Raw genomic sequence first — 18,553 nt, forward strand, 5'->3', positions numbered from 1 at the left:
GTGTCACTACACATTGAGGTTCTCTCTGTCCCTGGCATTGCAAAGGATGGACATGCCTCCGTGCTGTGCAATGCTCCAAGTGGTCAGACTGTTCCCTATCACCTGTCCTTCATAGGGAAATTTGCAAAGGGAACCATCATTGTCCACACACCCGTCAGGAATTGGTCAGTCAGCACATAGCGTCCTCAAGCCCTGTGGGAAAAGGAGAGAGTGGATCCTGTCACATCCTGAGCTGACTGTCAAAGTCATTTGAGAAGGTCTCTACCTGTGAGATCTTTTATGTACACCCAGTCAGTCTTCGCTACTGCACACTGCCCTCAGAGCGGCTGTTGGGGTGTGGGTAGAGACTGTCACACATTCTCCTTCTGAAATGTGCCTTTTCAAAGATAGTCGAGCGAAAGGTTTTGCCGACGTTCGTCCCAAGCCTCTGTGTTCTATGGTTTGTTCCCCGGGACAAACACCAAGACAAAATATCAACTGCGCCTGGAAGACCATCAACTTGGTGAAAGGCGTTCTTTGGTCTGCCCGAAACTTGCAGGTCTTCCAGGAGTTATCCTTCTTCCAGAAGGAGTTGACCCTGACTGAACGTTGCAGCCTTGCACATTCCAGGGTCCTGGAATACGTGCTGGGGGAACGCGCTAAACTCTGGGACGGCTGCCACCAAAGTACAGCGGGTAAAGACCCACTGCCTGAGGTCTTCCTGCCGAAGGGTAAATGCCAATCCATTCAGCTATCAGACTCTCCTAGTACCTCAAATATATGTAAATGTTAGTACTGTGTAAGAGAGGTCGAGTCTAAGTTCAACATTTTGTTTGTTTGCTTATATGCAACCGTGCATGTCAATGTGCATGTACAGAAAGGTTTTTAAGAGTAAAGTTATATTTTTGAAAGAAAAGAAAACTGCAATTTCCAGACAGGTTTTCACTCCACTTCTCCTCCCACTGTGACCACACACTGACCTTTCCCTTTCTGGGACATCGCGGGAGGGGGAAATCACACACTGACCTTTCCGACTCTGGAGTATTGGGGGAGAGGGGTCACACACTTACCTTTCCTGCTCTGAGGCATTGAAGGGGAGGGGGGTCACACACTGACCTTTCCCACTCTGGAGTATTGGGGGAGAGGGGTCACACACCGAACTTTCCCACTCTGGGACATTGGGGGAGAGGGTGAGGGTGTTCACACACTGACCTTTCCCACTCTGGGACATTGGGGGAGAGGGTGAGGGTGGTCACACACTGACCTTTCCCACTCTGGGACTTTGAGGGAGGGAGGGGGTCACACACTGACCTTTCCCACTCTGGGAATTTGGGGGAGGGGGTGTCACACACTGACCTTTCCCCCTGTGGCACAATGGGGGTGTGGGGCGCCACACACCATTTCAGTTAAGAGCATCTTGGAGAAATTGCAGTGCTGATGGACCTCTGGGCTACTCTGACCAGACAGGTGACATTCCTCTCAATTAGGCTAGCACATTGTATGAATAACACCTTTAACTTTGCAGGCTTTCCCAAAACAGTCAAGACAATTGAGAAGCTGATTGAGTATCTAACTGTGGTCATCTTTACCGCCTCTGCTCAACACGCTGCTGTCAACTTTGGCCAGGTATTACATTCATATCGTTCACAAATTCCTCACTGTCCTTTGTCTCGTTTTGTACAGTCAGCCAGAAAGTAGGTCAGTGCACATCCAGTGTGTGACCGAGAGGCACATATAGGCAAATAAAGTATGACATTTTGTACTGAACTGTGCAGAACAGGAAACTGGCCCCAGTGGCATTAGCAACATGCACAGAAGTCATGAGGCAGCTAGTTACTGACGTACTCAACACTGGAGATGCTTTCTCAGCCCCAGTGTGGGCCTTTGATAGTCGGTGGAAAGTCTTACACCATAAGACCATAGAAGCAGAAGTGGCTATTCGGCCCAACAAGTGTGCTCCACCATTCAATCATAACTAATATGTTTCTCAACCCTATTCTCCTGCCTTCTCCCTGTAACCTTTGATCTCCTTGCCACTCAAGAACCTGTCTATCTCTGTCTTAAAGACACCCAATGATTTGGCCTCCACAGCCCTCTGTGGCAATGACAGAGGTTGACAGCCTATGGCTGAAAAAATTCCTCATCATCTCAGTTCTAAAGTGTCATCCCTCCACTCTAAGGTTGTGCTGTCTGTTCCTAGTCTCTCCTACTAGTGGAAACATCTTCTCCCTGTCCACTCTATCCAGGTCTCTCACTGTTCAATAACCTCTCAATAAAGTCACCTTTTATTTACACAAGGAAAGTTCTCAACTTTGGCACAGCTTTATCAAAGTCAGCACCCAGAATGTCAGAATCTCTGTCTCTCCTTTTGTTTTCTTCTTTGTTTTTATCTTTTTTATATATTTTTTCTTACCCCGACACTACTTATTTTTGTGCTTATTTTTCCCCAGCACCCATGTTGTGTGTGTGCAGGTGTGAGACACAGTGAGAGACACAAGGTGCACAAATCTTTATTCAATTTCCACCACCAGGAAGATAGGAAAACACCCGAGTGGCCAGTGACAAGCACTGCCCTTCACATCAATGCTGCGTGATCAAACAGTAAAGGGCAGGGCAGGGGTTAAATCGAAATAGAATTGGACAGGGAAGTCTCTCTTTTTTTTCAGACCCCTTCAAGGAGGGGAGTCCTTGCACGTGCACACACACACTCACACTGATCCAACTCTCAATAGGAAAACACCCGAGTGGCCAGTGACATGCTGTGCCCTTCACCTCAAAGGGCAATGCTAACTCCTCTGTTAATTTTTTTTCTCTTTTCTTTTTTCTTTTTTAAACCCCCACACTCCCGTCTAACTGCGGTAGTGCTTATTTTTTCCCCAGCACCCATGGTGTGTGTGTGTGCAGGTGTGAGACACAGTGAGAGACACAAAGTGCACAAATCTTTATTCAATTTCCACCACCAGGAAGATATGAAAACACCCGGGTGGCCAGTGACAAACACTGCCCTTCACATCAAAGGACAGTGCTGTGTGATCAAAACAGTGAAGGGGAGGGTAGGGACTAAATCAAAATAGAATTGGACGGGGAAGTCCCTCCTCCTATTTTTTTTATTAAAGTCCTCCCCAGGGGCCGGAGGAGTTGAGGCAGCAGGAGGCCCTGCTATAGCCCCTGGGGGGGTTTGGGTAGGTCAGGCCGCAGTGCGGGACAGTCGAGACACACCGTTGGCTCGTCCCCTGGAGAGGGGCAGCGCCGCAGGCGCACTGCTGGAGTGTCACTCCCCTGCATTTTTTTTTCTAATTTTTTTTATTTTTGCCCCAGCACCCATGGTGTGTGTGTGCAGGTCTGAGACACAGTGAAAGACACAAAGTGCACGAATCTTTCTTCAATTTCCACCACCAGGAAGATAGGAAAACACCTGAGTTGCCAGTGACAAACACTGCCCTTCACATCAAAGGGCAGTGCTGTGAAGGGCAGGGCAGGGATTAAATCGAAATAGAATTGGACGGGGAAGTCTCTCCTCCTATTATCTGTGAGCCAGGTCTCCCTGATTGGACCAGATTCACAGCCCCAATCAGGGAACTCCTATTCTGTGAGGTCCAGCTGGCTGACCTTGTTAAAATCACTCCAGGGGTCACTGACCTTGGAGAAGATCCAAACGGATTTCCCAGGACCAGCAAGAGGGGAGTTCTTGACATTTTGGAGGGTTGCAAGAGTTGAATGTAATGAAGGAAACTGGCAAGGGAGATGGGGAAATGGTACATTGATAGGAAAAACCCAGGCAAGGATGACAAGAGGACTGAGGTAAGCTGGTAAAAGTGATTCCAGGAAAAATATGCAAAAGACACAATTAAAATGAGAATTTTAGAAACATGCAGTTATTTAGTCAGCACCTAGTCAAGGGGAGCCATCCCATTTGTAAGCTTCTGTTTGACATTCTGGTTGGAAAGGATGCTGATGTGCTATGGGAAATGTGGAGCTTTGATTATAATGGCAATTGGGTATGAGACATTGGCACCCATCCCATACCTAACCCTTTGGTACCAGACCCACACTAACTTGTAGCCACGTCAGTCCCTGTACACATCGATCCGCCACGGCGAAGGTCTCCAAGCCCTCAGTTTCTTCCCCTCACGCTGTCCCAACCGGTACCCTCATCCGCCTGGCTAAACTAGTCCTCACCCTCTCCTTCCAATCCTCCCACTTCCTCCAAACCAAAGGGGTAGCCATGGGCACCAACAAGGGACCCAGCTATGCCTGATTGTTTGTCGGGTATGTTAAACAGTCTATCTTCCGCAGTTACACCAGCACCACCCCCACCTATTCCTTCGCTACATCGATGACTGTATCACCACCACCTCGTGCTCCCATGAGGACGTTGAACAGTTCATCAAGTTCACCGACCTCAAATTCACCTGGACCATCTCAGACACCTCCCTCCCCTTCCTGGACCTCTCCTTCACAATCTCTGGTGACCGACTAACCACAGACATCTATTACAATACCACCGACTCCCACAGCTACCATCCCTTATTCCGAATTCCTCCGCTTCCGCCGCATCTGTTCCCAGGATGACCAATTCCACCTCAGAATGTCCCAGATGGCCTCCTTCTTCCATGATTGCAATTTCTTTTCTCACATGGTTGACGATGCCCTCCAGCGCATCTCCTCTACTTCACACACCACCGTCCTTGAACCCCACCTTCCCAACGCAACAAGGACAGAATTTCCCTGGTCCTCACCTTCCACCCAACTAACCTCCACGTACATCGCATCATCTTCCACCATTTCTGCCACTTCCAACAGACCCCAGCACCAGAGATATATTTCCCTTCCACCCCTATCAGCGTTCCGGAGAGACCATTCCCTCTGCGACTCCTCATCAGGTCCACAACCCCCACCAGTCCACACCCCACTCCTGGCAACTTTCCCTGCCACTGCAAAACCTGCACCCACACCACTCCCCTCACCTCCGTCCAAGACCCCAAGGGATCTTTACACATCCATCAGAAATTTACCTGCACCTCTACCAATGTCATCTACTGCATCTGTTGCACACAGTGTGGTCTCCTGTACATTGGAAAAAAAGGACGCCTTCTTGCGGATCATTTCAGAGAACATCTCTGGGACATCCACACCCACCAAGCCCACCACCCCAACACTTCAACTCCCCCTTCCACTCCATCAAGGACATGCAGGTCCTGGGCCTCCTCCATCGCCAAACCCTAACCACCCGACGCCTGGAGGAAGAACACCTCATATTCTGCCTTGGGACCCTGTAACCACATGGGATAAATGTGGATTTCAACAGATTCCTCATTTCCCCTCCCCCCACGTTATCCCAGTCCGAAGCCTCCAACTCGGCACCGCCCTCCTGACCTGTCCATCACTCGCCCGATCTAATACCTTCTCCCTCACCTTCATCCACCTATCGCTTTGTCAGCTACTTTCCTCAAACCCCACCCTGTCTTCCTTTTTATAGCTCAGCCCCCTGCTGACAAGCCTCATTCCTGATGAAGGGCTTATGCCTGCAATGTCAATTCTCCTGCCCCTCAGATGCTGCCTGATCTGATGTGCTTTGCCAGCAACACCCTCTCGACTTTGATCTCCAGCATCTGCAGTCCTCACTTTCTCCTTGTGCACTTCCTGCAATAGATGGGGGAAACTAACAGCAGCAGCTGTCCTTGGGGTTAATGGGGATGTTGGTGTAGGAGAAGAGGTGCTGGGAAGGAATGGGCTGTGTAGTTTGGGGCAGAGGAGGTCAGCTCCTCCTTTGTGGAGCCTATCATTTTCTCAGAGCTAGTTCACTCCCTCACGAGAGTGTGAGATATTCTTAAGGCTAAAGGGATCAAAGAATATGGGGTGAAAGTGGGAACAGCGTACTGAGTTGAATGATCGGCCATGATCCTATTGAATGGTGGAGCAGGCTTCAGGGGCTGAAAGCCCTATTCCTGCTCCTCTTTCCTTGGTTTCCTCACTGTGTTCATTCAAAACCAACACAGAGCATAGGTCACATCATAGCCTCATTGCATGTGCTGAGAAAGGACTGTGCTCAAAGTGCCAGTGAAAATTGAGAATACTAGGACTCAGCAGGTAGGCCACCTAGTAAAGTTTAATTCCTGTCCAGTTCAGTCATATTCTCCTTAGTGAGGCTGAAATTGGGGGAATGGGCATCATGATGGCTCAGTGGCTCATCACACTGCTGCCTCACAGCACCAGGGACCCACATTCGATTCCAGCCTCAGGCGATTGTTTGTGTCTGCGTGGGTTTCCTCCGGGTGCTCTGGTTTCCTCCCACAATCCAAAAGATGTGCAGGCGAGGTGAATTGGCCATGCTAAATTACCCATTATGTTAGGTGCTTTAGTCCGGGGTTAAAAAAAGGAAATGAGTCAAGGTTACTGTTTGGAGGGTCGGTATGGACTTGTTGGGCTGAAGGGCCACACTGTAGGGGATCTAATCAAACCAATATTCAGCCTGACTGTCTGTTAATTCTATGTTGTAATTTTCTTTACTGACAGTATGACTGGTGTTCGTGGATCCCGAACTCTCCTCCCACAATGCGGCAGCCCCCACCTTGCCAGAAAGGTGTTGTGAATGTGGAGTACATCATTGAGAGTCTGCCAGACAGAGGGCGCTCATGCTGGCATCTGGGTGCTGTATGGGCACTCAGCCAGTTTCAGGACAATGAGGTAAGGACACACTAAATAGTCAGTGTCTAAGGGTAGGGATGTGATTGCAGGAGGCTCCCTGGACAGGAGGTTCAGTGTGCTATAACCCACAGACCACATCACCATAAGACCATAAGACCATAAGACATAGGAGTGGAAGTAAGGCCATTCAGCCCATCAAGTCCACTCCGCCATTTAATCATGGCTGATGGGCATTTCACACTCTCTGTGTAGCCCATAATCATGACATTTAACATCCTGGCCTCCACTGCGCTCCGTCGCAATGAATTCCACAGGCCCAGTACTCTCTGGCTGAAGAAGTGTCTCCTCATTTCCATTCTAAATTGACCCCCTCTAATTCTAAGGCTGTGCCCAAGAGTTCTAGTCTCCCCACCTAACGGAAACAAATTCCCAGCGCCCACCCTTTCTAAGCCATGCATTATCTTGTAAGTTTCTATTAAATCTCTCCTCAACCATCTAAACTCTAATGAATACAATGCCAGGATCCTCAGCTGTTCATCGTATGTTTGGCCTACCATTCCAGGGATCATCTCTATGAATCTCCGCTGAACACACTCCAGTGCCAGTATGTCCTTCCTGAGGTATGGGGCCCAAAATTTGACTCATTATTCTAAATGGGGCCTAACTAGAGCTTTATAAAGTCTCAGAAGCACATTGCTGCTTTTATACTCCAACCATCTTGGGATAAATGACAACATTACATTTGCTTTAGATTATATTAGATTACATTACAGTGAGGAAACAGGCCCTTCGGCCCAACAAGTCCACACCGACCCGCCGAAGCGCAACCCACCCATACCCCTACATTTACCCCTTACCTAACACTACGGGCAATTTAGCATGGCCAATTCACCTAACCTGCACATCTTTGGACTGTGGGAGGAAACCGGAGCACCCGGAGGAAACCCACGCAGACACGGGGAGAACGTGCAAACTCGACACAGTCAGTCGCCTGAGACGGGAATTGAACCCGGGTCTCTGGCGCTGTGAGGCAGCAGTGCTAACCACCGTGCCACCCACCGTGCTTTCTTAATCACGGACTTAACTTGCAAGTAAACCTTTAGAGAATCCTGGACTAGCACTCCCTTTGTACTTTGGCATTATGAATTTTCTCACCATTTAGAAAATAGTCCATGCCTGTATTCTTTTTTCCAGAATGTAAGACCGTGCATTTGCTCTCACTGAATTTCATCAGCCATTACCTGGATCACTTTCCTAAACTGTCTAAATCTTTCTGCAACCTCTTCAGTACTACCTGCCTCTCCTGCCTCCAGTCCCTTCATCCAGATCATTAATATATAAAGTGAACAGCTGCAGCCCCAACACTGAACCCTGCGGGACACCACTTGTCACCAGCTGCCATTCTGAAAAAGAATATTTTATCCCAACTCTCTGCCTTCTGTCACCCAGCCAATCCTCAATCCATGCAGTAGCTCACCTCGAACACTATGGCCCTTCCCCTTACTCAGCAGCCTCCCGTGAGGCACCTTATCAAAGGCCTTTTGGAAGTCTAGATAGATAACATCCACTGGGTTTCTCTAGTCTAACCTACTTGTTACCTCTTCATTAATTCTAACAGGTTTTTCAGGCACGACCTCCCCTTACTAAATCCATGCTGACTTGCTCTGATCCAACCCTGCACTTCCAAGAATTTAGAATTCTCATCCTTAACGATGGATTCTAGAATTTTTACCGACAATTGAGGTTAGGCTAATCGGCCTATAATTTTCCATCTTTTGACATGATCTTTTCTTGAACAAGGGGAGTCACAACAGCGATTTTCCAATCATCTGGGACTTTTCCTGACTCCAGTGATTTTTGAAAGATCACAACCAACGCCTCCGCTATTTCCTCAGCAACCTCCCTCAGAACTCTAGGATGTAGCCCATCGGGGCCAGGAGATTTATCAATTTTTAGACCTTTTAGCTTTTCTAGCACTTTCTCTTTTGTAATGGCTACCATACTCTCCTGACTCCTGACTCTCCTTAATTGTTGGGATATAACTCATGTCTTCCACTGTGAAGACTGACACAAAGTACTTATTCAGTTCTTCAGCTATTTCCTTATCTCCCATCACTAGCTTTCCTGCATCAATTTGGAGCGGCCCAATTTCTACTTTTGCCTCTCGTTTGTTTCTTATGTATTGATATCATTTCTAATATTACCACCTAGTTTATATTGGATCCTCTCTTTCCTTATTTCTCTCTTTGTTATCCTCTGTTTGTTTTTGTAGTCTTCCCAATCTTCTGATTTCCCAGTGATCTTGGCCACTTTATAGGCTCTCTCTTTCTTTTTGATACATTTCCTGACTTCCTTTGTCAGCCATGGCTGTCTAATACCCCACCCTCCTAATCTTTCTTTTTTTTGGGATGAACCTTTGTACTGTGTCCTCAATTACACCCAGAAACTCCTGTCAGAAACTCCTGTCATTGTTGCTGTACTGTCTTCCCCACCAGGCTCTGCTTCCAGTCGATTTTCGTCGAACACCATTATATCCGATTTTGCCTTCTCTCATTCAAACTACAGATTGAACTCTAGCATATTATGATCTCTGACTCCTAAGTGTCCCCTTACTTTAAGATCTTTTATAAAGTCTGGCTCATTGCATAGCACTAAGTCCAGAATAGCCTGCTCCCTTGTGGGCTCCATCACAAGCTGTTCCAAAAAGCCATCCTGTAAGCATTCCATGAATTCCCTTTTGTAGGATCCACTGTCAACATTATTCACCCAGTCAATTTGCATATTGAAGATATGACCATCGTGGCCTTGTCTTTCTGACATGCCCTACCTATTTCCTGGTACATCTTACGCCCCTGGTCCTGACCACTGCTGGGAGGTCTATATATAACTGCCACTCTGGTGTTTTTGCCTTTGTGGTTCCTCAACTCCACCCACAGACTCCACATCATCTGACCCTATGTCATTCAGTGCCATAGATCTAATCTCATTCTTAGCTAACAAGTCAACCCCACCCCCTGTGCCTGTCTCCCTGTCTTTTTGATAAGTTGTAAATCTTTGGATGCTTAACTGCCCGTCCTGAACCCCCTGCAACCACGTCTCTGTGATGCCTTCCACATCATAGTCATTCACGATGATCTGTGTCATTAATTCATCTGCTTTGTTACTATTTCTGGCGCTTGACAAAGTGTCACATCAAAGATAACAACATAAGATAAAAGCTCGCAGGTTTAGGAGGAACAGTTCAGCAAGTCTAAGGGATTGGTTTACAAATAGGAAGCAGAGAACAGGCATTAAGTTGTAACTGGCTTTGTGCCACTGGGATCAGAGCTGGGGCCTCAACTGTTTGCACTTTATCTCAATGAATCAAATGAAGGAACTGGAGGTTTTGTTGCTAAATTTACCAATCGTAGGTACGAAGGTAAGTTGTGAGGAACGCATAAAGAGCAAAGGGATGCAGATAAGTTTTAGTGAGTGGACACAAATTTGGCAGAAGGAGTATGATATGGAGAAGATGTGAGATTGTTTACTTTGTGAGAATGATAGAAAAGCAGACTATTGGTTAAATCAAGAGAAAGCATTCAGAATGCTGCAGTGAGAGGAAGTTGGGTGGCTTTGAATATGAAACACAAATAGTAAGCATATGCAGCAAATAATGGAGGAAGTGAGATGAAATGTTGGCCTTTATAACAAAGGGGATGTAAAAGTGAGGAAGTTACAATTGTACAGGACATTGATGAGACCACATCCAGAGCAATGTGTACAGATTTGGTTACCTTATCTGAAAAAGGATGTAATAGTGTGAGTATGTGGATGTAGGTTTGCTCGCTGAGCTGGAAGGTTCGTTTTCAGTGAGCAAACCTACATCCAGAACCTAAACTTGAGCTACAGACCTTCTCAAAACTTGCTGTGTGAGTATGTTCCAGGGATGAAGGGCTTATCCCATAAGAAATGTTGGACAGACTGAGTCTGTATGCATCGCAGTTTCGGAGTGTGAGAGATGATTGCATTGGGGGGGACTCAGCACGGTAGATGCAAGAGGGTGTTTCCCTTAGAACATGATTCTGCAAAAAAGGTGACCGGGCCTGAACTCTGCTTTTCATCCACAGATGCTGTTAGATCTGCTGAGCTTTTCCAGCAACTTCAGTTTTTGTTCTGATTTCCATCATCTGCAATTCTTTGGTTATTTCATTTTTGTACATTTCTTTCCATTTTTCTCAACCTACTTCAGCATTCAATCTATTTAAGATGAATGGAATTTACTCATAGACTTCTCGCTACCCCCACCATGCTGTATCTTGTAGTTTCCAGAAATTTCAAGTAATTACACTGTTAGACCATAATACTTCAGCTTCATTCAATACATGTGTCAGTTTACACCTTGTTCTGTGTTATGTTTGGTATTCCGTTCTGTGATGTGGTGTAGTAGCACCTCATAAGGAGCTCTGGACATGTGTATACAGATGTGCATGAGCATATCGATCTCATTTCATATTGGAATAACATAACATGAGATGATTTACATAAATATTTATCAAAGATGTTTGTTATTTCTGCAGCTGTTCCTTGGAATGTATCCAGATGAACACTTCATAGAAAAGCCTGTCAAGGAAGCTATCCGGAATTTCCAAGTGCACCTTCAAGAAATTTCAAATCGGATTGCAGAACGCAATAAGAATAAGAAGCTTCCATATTACTACTTCTCTCCAGATAGAATACCCAATAGTGTAGCAGTCTAAGGGTCTGATGTGCCTCAAACAGAGAGAGAAAGAGACACAGAGAGAGAGAGAGAGAGAGAGAGAGAATATGGTCAAATGGAATAGGCAGAAAATCTCCACTTCATGCTTTACATGTTTTGCAATCGGCTCCTTGTGTGAAAATCATCACTTCTGATTTTTGAATCATCTTCTGCTTAAAGCAATGATGTGAATATGAGGCTTTAGCACAGTCAGGCTTTGATGCATTGCATGCAGGCAACCCTGCTTTAACCCTGAGAATCCCTCACCCTTACTCCTGGACATAAATCTCCCCAGATTAACCTCAGCACTAGTGAAGAAAATCTGGGTCTATGGTTATTTTAATTTGCCTCCTGGTTTGTAACATTTTAAACTTATTTCATCTTTTGGAACAAAGTACTTAATGCCCATTCCTATTTGTCCCTGGAAAGATGGTGAGAAGGTGGCCTTCTTGATCCACTGCAGTTTTTGAGGCAAAAGTGTTTCTTGTTATGAGGAATGTCCCAGGATTTTGATCTGGCAAAAATGAAGGGGTGAAGACATTTATCCAAATTGGCTGCACGTTGGTTCAGTGGTTAGCACTGCAGCCTCGTGGGACCAGGAGCCCAGGTTCGATCCCATCTTTGGGCAACAGTCTGTGTGGAGTTTGCACATCTGCATCTTTTTCTTCAGAGTGCTTCGGTTTTCTCCCACAGTCCAAAGGTGTGCAGGCTAAGTGGATTGGCCATGCTAAATTGTCCGTAGTGTCCAGGGCTGTGCAGGCTAGATGGATTAGCTTGGTGATGTGTGGGTTATAAGGTACGGGGGGTGGGTCTGGGTAGGATGCTCTTCAGAGGGTTGGTGTGGACTCGATAAGCCCACATGGCCTGTTTCCACACTGTTTGGATTCTGTGATTCTAAATCAAGATGACATGTAGATCATGGAGAGATTTGCAGGTACTCGGCGTCTTATGACATTATTGACCTCGTCCCCACTGACAGCTGTTGCCAGGTTGAGGAATGCTTAAAAACAAAATACAACAATAATCCTTTGTCAACAAGACATGCTTCTTTAGCCAGGCATGATTTGGAGATGCTGGTGTTGGACTGGGGTGTACAAAGTTAAAAATCACACAACACCAATTTATAGTCCAACAGGTTTAATTGGAAGCACACTAGTTGTCGGAGCGACGCTCCTTCATCAGGTGATAGTGGAGGGCTCGATTGTAACACAGAATTTGTAGCAAAAATTTACAGTGTGATGTAACTGAAATTATACATTAAAAAATTGATTGTCTGTTAAGCCTTTCATCTGTTAGAATACAGTGATGTTTCATTTCTTTCATGTGTAAATCACAAAACCTTTTTTTAAAAAAGTTGCATTCTCAGGTTTTAACAGGTGCTTCCTAACTTCAACCTGAACCCCCTCCACCCAGCGTTTAATCATAAAATTCTGCTCCCATGTACCCGTCTGTTCACCAGTTCATCATAGAACATTACAGCGCAGTACAGGCCCTTCGGCCATTGATGTTGCGCCGACCTGTCATACCAATCTGAAGCCCATCTAACCTACACCGTTTCATGTACGTCATCATCTATAACCAAGGCAGAGTAAAAGCCCTGGGACCATTCTGGTGAAGCAGCATTGCAGATTCGAAAGGCAATCTGTCCCTTCCTAAGAAATAGCACCCAAATCTGTAAACAGCCCTTTGGATTGGGTTAAACCAGGCCAGGGAAGGCCTATGGATGCCCTTCACTTGGTATTTAAAGGCCACATCACCTCCACCTCTGAAATGACCAAGTAGTTTGGGGAGGTGAATCACCATGCAGTGTACATGAATAAATCCTGGCATGTTTACTTACAGGTTCCATTTGGGGACCTGAATAACACCCAGAAGCTGATCCAGTGACCTGACTTTGGGAGAACCTATTGACCTACTTCTGGTTGCTGACTTCCCTATTACCACCCTCTGTGACCTTTACCCCAACCTCTGAACTCCACCTCAGTTTCACCTGCACCTGAGGAGCACCCAGAGACAGCCACTAGCACTAAAACGAGTAAGAGGACTCCAGCGTGAGTGGAAGAGAAATGAGTCAAAGTAATGTGACAGTCAATTGATTTTTGAGAATCTGCTTCAAGTTTAAGAGCTGCGAGGTTATGCTGCAGCTCTATAAAGCCCTGGTTAGATCATATTTGGAATATTGTGTTCAGTTCTGGTCACCTCATAGAAAGGATGTGGAAGTTCTAGAGAGGGTGCAGAGGAGATTTGCCAGGATGCTGGCTGGAAGAGGGAATGTCTTATGAAGAAAGGTTGAGGGAGCTCATTGGAGTGAAGAAGGATGAGATGTGACTTCATAGGGGTGTACAAGATGATGAGAGGCATAGATAGAGTGGATAGCTAGAGACTTTTTCCCAGGGTGGTAACGGCTATTACAAATGGCATAATTTTAAGGTGATTGGAGGAAAGTTTAGGGGAGATGTCAGAGGTAGGTTCTTTACTCAGAGAGTTGTGGGTGTGTGGAATGCACTGCCAGCAGTGAGAGTAGAGTCAGATACATTAGGTACATTTAAGCGACTCTTGGATAGGCACATGGATGGTATGTAGGTTAGTTTGATCTTAGAGTAGGATGAAAGGTCAGCACAACATCAAGGGCTGAAGGGCCTGTAATGTGCTGTACTATTCTATGTCCATCGCCAATGCTCAGGAGTAGCAGTGTGTAGTATCTACAAGATACAGTGCAGAAATTCACTGAACATCACTGAAATTCACTGATTCATGTGGGCGGCACGGTGGCCCAGTGGTTAGCACTGCTGCCTCACAGCGCCAGAGTCCGGGGTTCAAATCCCGCCTCAGGCGACTGACTGTGTGGAGTTTGCACGTTCTCCCCGTGTCTGCGTGGGTTTCCTCCGGGTGCTCCGGTTTCCTCCCACAGTCCAAAGATGTGCAGGTCAGGTGAATTGGCCATACTAAATTGCCCATAGTGTTAGGGGTATGGGTGGGTTGCGCTTCGGCGGTTCGGTGTGGACTTGTTGGGCCGTAGGGCCTGTTTCCACACTGTAATGTAATCTTAAAACATCTAAAAAATGATCTTCAGATGGCACCTTCCAAATCCATAATCACTTCCTGAAGAAGGGCTCATGCCCGAAACGTCGGTTCTCCTGCTCCTTGGATGCTGCCTGACCTGCTGCGCTTTTCCAGCAACACATTTTCAGCCATAATCACTTCTGGACAGCAGATACGTGGGAACGCTATCACCTTCAAATTCCCTTTCATGTTGCTCACCACCTTTCTTGGAAATATATCGCTGTTCCTTCACTGTCACTGGGTCAAACTCCTGGAAGACCCTCCCTAAAATGGCATTGTGGGTCTACTTAGAGTACACTGATGCAACGGTTCAAGAAGGTAGCTCACCACCACCTTCTCAAAGGCAACTAGGGATGTGCAATAAATGCTGCTCTAGCTGCCAATGCCCATATCCACCAAGCGAATAAAAAACTGTTGATCCAGAACTGCATATTTGTGACTGAGGGAATAACAACAGTTTCTTTGAAATGACAAGGAGGCTAGTGTTCTTTCAAAGCTGAGGTCAAGGCTGGGATTATGTAGGAGGAGCCTAACTCTTCATCTAAACCTAGCCTTATGGCCAACCCGGACTTCCAGTTAATGGTCCCTTCACCAAGGGGAAAAGTTCCTTCCTGTCTACCTTACCTATGCAGTTCATAATTTGATCCATCTCAGTCATGTCCTCTCTCAATCTCCTCTACTCCAAGGAAAACAACCCCAGTCTGTCCAATCCCTTGTCCTAACTGAAACTCTCCAGCTCAGGTAACTTCAGGGAAATCTCCTCTGCACCCTTTCCTATCACATTTCGCGTATAATGTGGATTCCAGATCTGAACACAATACTCCAGCAGTGGCATAATCAACATTTTATATGGTTCCAGCATCATCTCCCTTCTCTTAAACTCCATGCCTTGACTAATAAAATCAAGTATCCCATCTTTCTGAAACACTTTACCCACTTGACCCACTGTGGGCGGCACGGTGGCACAGTGGTTAGCACTGCTGCCTCACAGCGCCTGAGACCCGGGTTCAATTCCCGCCTCAGGCGACTGACTGTGTGGAGTTTGCACGTTCTCCCCGTGTCTGCGTGGGTTTCCTCCGGGTGCTCCGGTTTCCTCCCACAGTCCAAAAGATGTGCAGGGTCAGGTGAATTGGCCATGCTAAATTGCCCGTAGTGTTAGGTAAGGGGTAAATGTAGGGGTATGGGTGGGTTTCGCTTCGGCGGGTCGGTGTGGACTTGTTGGGCCGAAGGGCCTGTTTCCACACTGTAATGTAATCTAATCTTGACCTGGTACGCTAAGGGACCAGTATGCATGCACACCAAGATCCCTCTAATCCTCGGTGCTTCCCAGGGTACTACCATTCCTTATGTATTCATTTGCCTTGTTTGTCCTGCCCAAGTGCATCCCCTCACACTTATCCGAATCGAATTCAATTTGCCACTGATCGGCCCATTTGACCGGCCCATCTATGTAAGGCGAAAGTGAGTACTGCAGATGTTGGAGATTAGAGTTGAGAGTGTGGTGCTGGAAAAGCACAGCAGGTCAGTCAGCATCCGAGGAACAGGAAAATCAGTGTTTCAGGCGAGGGTGGTGCAGATAGATGGGAAGGAAGATGGACAGATGGGACAGGTCATGAGGACGGTGCTGAACTGGAAGTTTGGAACTGGGGTAAGGTAGGGGGAGGGGAAATGCGGAAACTGGTGAAAATCCTGTAACCTAAGGATGGCCTTGACAGTATTTACCACCCCAATAATTTGGAGTTAATATTACAAGAGTAAAATATGCTAAGGTAATTGAAGTTATAGTCAGTAACGTAAGCTAAAAATATCAGGAAAGGTGTGGCATGGCAGTTTGACCAAGCAGAATGCCATCCGGTGCCATGTGGGGAGTCATGGACACTTTTCATGCCCAAGACCTGCCCTAGTGTCAGCAGCGGCAAAGTCGGAACTCTGGGTTCAGAGCAAACAGGGGCTACAGTCTCTGAGGTACATCCATGAGACAGTGATAACACATTCAGAGAGGTGGTTGCACCACAGATACAGTATGGTGAAAATGATAGATCCGTGGCCAATGCAGCAACAGCCAAGCCTGAGGCACCACAGGAGGGGAGGAAGAGGGGTAATCAGGCAGTACTGATAATAGATTCCTCAGTTAGAGATACAGATAGACATTTCTACATCTGTTAACGTGACTCATGGGTGGTTTGTTATTTCCCTGGTGCTTGAGTCAGGAATAACACAGTGCAACAGTAGGAAGATAAGACAGATGAATATGTGACTGGAAAGATGGTGGGGGTGTTTGCTGAGATGCTGGGACTGGCTCAGGGGCGATGACACGTGTTGCCAACTGGGCGTGTTGCAGCTGAACAGTGCTGGGACAGAGGTTGTCATGGGGAGTTTTGCTTGTCCCAGTGGTGAAGATTTAAACAAACTGAGGAGGAATGTGGGAGCACGGAGAGACTATGAGGCAGTAAATATCAGGGTGATCAAAATATGCTGCAAGAGGCAGATTGCACTAAACAGAGATAGTTACTAGGAGAAAGTGAGGTCTGGAGATGCTGGAGATCAGAGCTGAAAATGTGTTGCTAGAACAGCGCAGCAGGTCAGGCAGCATCCAGGGATCCAGCCTTTCCTGAAGAAGGGCTTATGAAGATTTAAACAAACTGAGGAGGAATGTGGGAGCATGGAGAGACTATGAGGCAGTAAATATCAGGGTGATCAAAATATGCTGCGAGAGGCAGATTGCACTAAACAGAGATAGTTACTAGGAGGAAGTGAGGTCTGCAGATGCTGGAGATCAGAGCTAAAATGTGTTGCTGGAACTGCGCAGCAGGTCAGGCAGCATCCAGGGATCCAGCCTTTCCTGAAGAAGGGCTTATGCCCGAAACGTCGATTCTCCTGTTCCCTGGATGCTGCCTGACCTGCTGCGCTGTTCCAGCAACACATTTTCAGCAGAGATAGTTACTAGGTGGAGTTGGAGTAAAGGAGAAAGTAATGAAGTCTCAACCAGGGTGATTAGATTAGATTCCCTACAGTGTGAAAACAGGCCCTTCAACCCACTAAGTCCACACCAACCCTCTGAAGAACAACCGACCCAGACCCATTTCCCTCTGATTAATGTACCTAACACCATGAGCAATTTAACATGGCCAATTCACCTGACCTGCACATCTTTGGACTGTGGGAGGAAACCCACACAGACAACGTGCAAATTCCACACAGATAGTCACCCGAGGCTGGAATCAAACCTGGGTCCCTGGCGCTGTGATGCAGCAGTGCTAACCACTGAGCCACCGTGCCGCCTGATGGTGCATGAAATAAATTCAAGAGGCGTAGAGTAAATATGGCTGGGGAGTTATAGGCACAGATTGATGATGTGATTATACTAGAGACTTGGCTCAAGGAAGAACGAGACAAAGTGCTAAATATTCATGTTTACACGATGCTCGAAAAATAGGAGAATAAGGAAAGAAGCGACAGTATTTTTAGTTAAGGAAAGCATTGCAATCGAGGAGAAAGAGGATTCAAGGACAAATTGATTTGCATAAAGCTGAGGAATAAGAAGAGTGAAATCACATTGCTTGGTGTAACATATCAACCACCAGTTAATAAGAAAGATTAGATTAGATTACTTACAGTGTGGAAACAGGCCCTTCGGCTCAACAAGTCCACACCGACCCACCGAAGCGCAACCCACCCATACCCCTACATTTACCCCTAACCTAACACTACGGGCAATTTAGCATTGCCAATTCACCTGACCTGCACATCTTTGGACTGTGGGAGGAAACCGGAGCAAACCCACGCAGACACGGGGAGAACATGCAAACTCCACACAGTCAGTCGCCTGAGGCGGGAATTGAACCCGGGTCTCTGGCGCTGTGAGGCAGCAGTGCTAACCACTGAGCCACCGTGCCAAGGATGATGGTAGAAAACGTCATTGGTGAAGCCACAGTAAGAACAATCAATCGACAAAGAGAGGATAGAGCCAAGATGGAGGTGTGCCAGATAGAGTGGAACAAAAACTTGGTGAGAAAGCAGTACCTGAACCTTCAAAGAGGAGATGATATGGACACATTCAGGTATATTTCCTCAAAATGGAATGATAGGACAAATAAATTCAGAGCTCCCTAGATCACAAAGGAGATA

General features: G+C 46.6%; 1 protein-coding gene across 1 annotated transcript in view; it reads left to right on the plus strand.

Annotated features, from left to right (window-relative positions):
* The window catches only part of LOC122541744 (polyunsaturated fatty acid 5-lipoxygenase-like), a 38,670-nt gene extending 26,177 nt beyond the window's left edge, over positions 1–12,493 (plus strand). The window contains exons 8-10 of the mRNA XM_043678645.1: positions 1,505–1,605; positions 6,496–6,666; positions 11,184–12,493. Of these exons, the coding sequence (XP_043534580.1) occupies positions 1,505–1,605; positions 6,496–6,666; positions 11,184–11,363 (452 nt within the window). The 3' untranslated portion in view covers positions 11,364–12,493. The remainder of the gene's footprint in view (positions 1–1,504; positions 1,606–6,495; positions 6,667–11,183) is intronic.
* Positions 12,494–18,553: the final 6,060 nt, after the last annotated feature.

This window comes from Chiloscyllium plagiosum, chromosome 38 (genome assembly GCF_004010195.1).
Source record: "Chiloscyllium plagiosum isolate BGI_BamShark_2017 chromosome 38, ASM401019v2, whole genome shotgun sequence".
Taxonomy (NCBI): Eukaryota; Metazoa; Chordata; class Chondrichthyes; order Orectolobiformes; family Hemiscylliidae; genus Chiloscyllium; species Chiloscyllium plagiosum.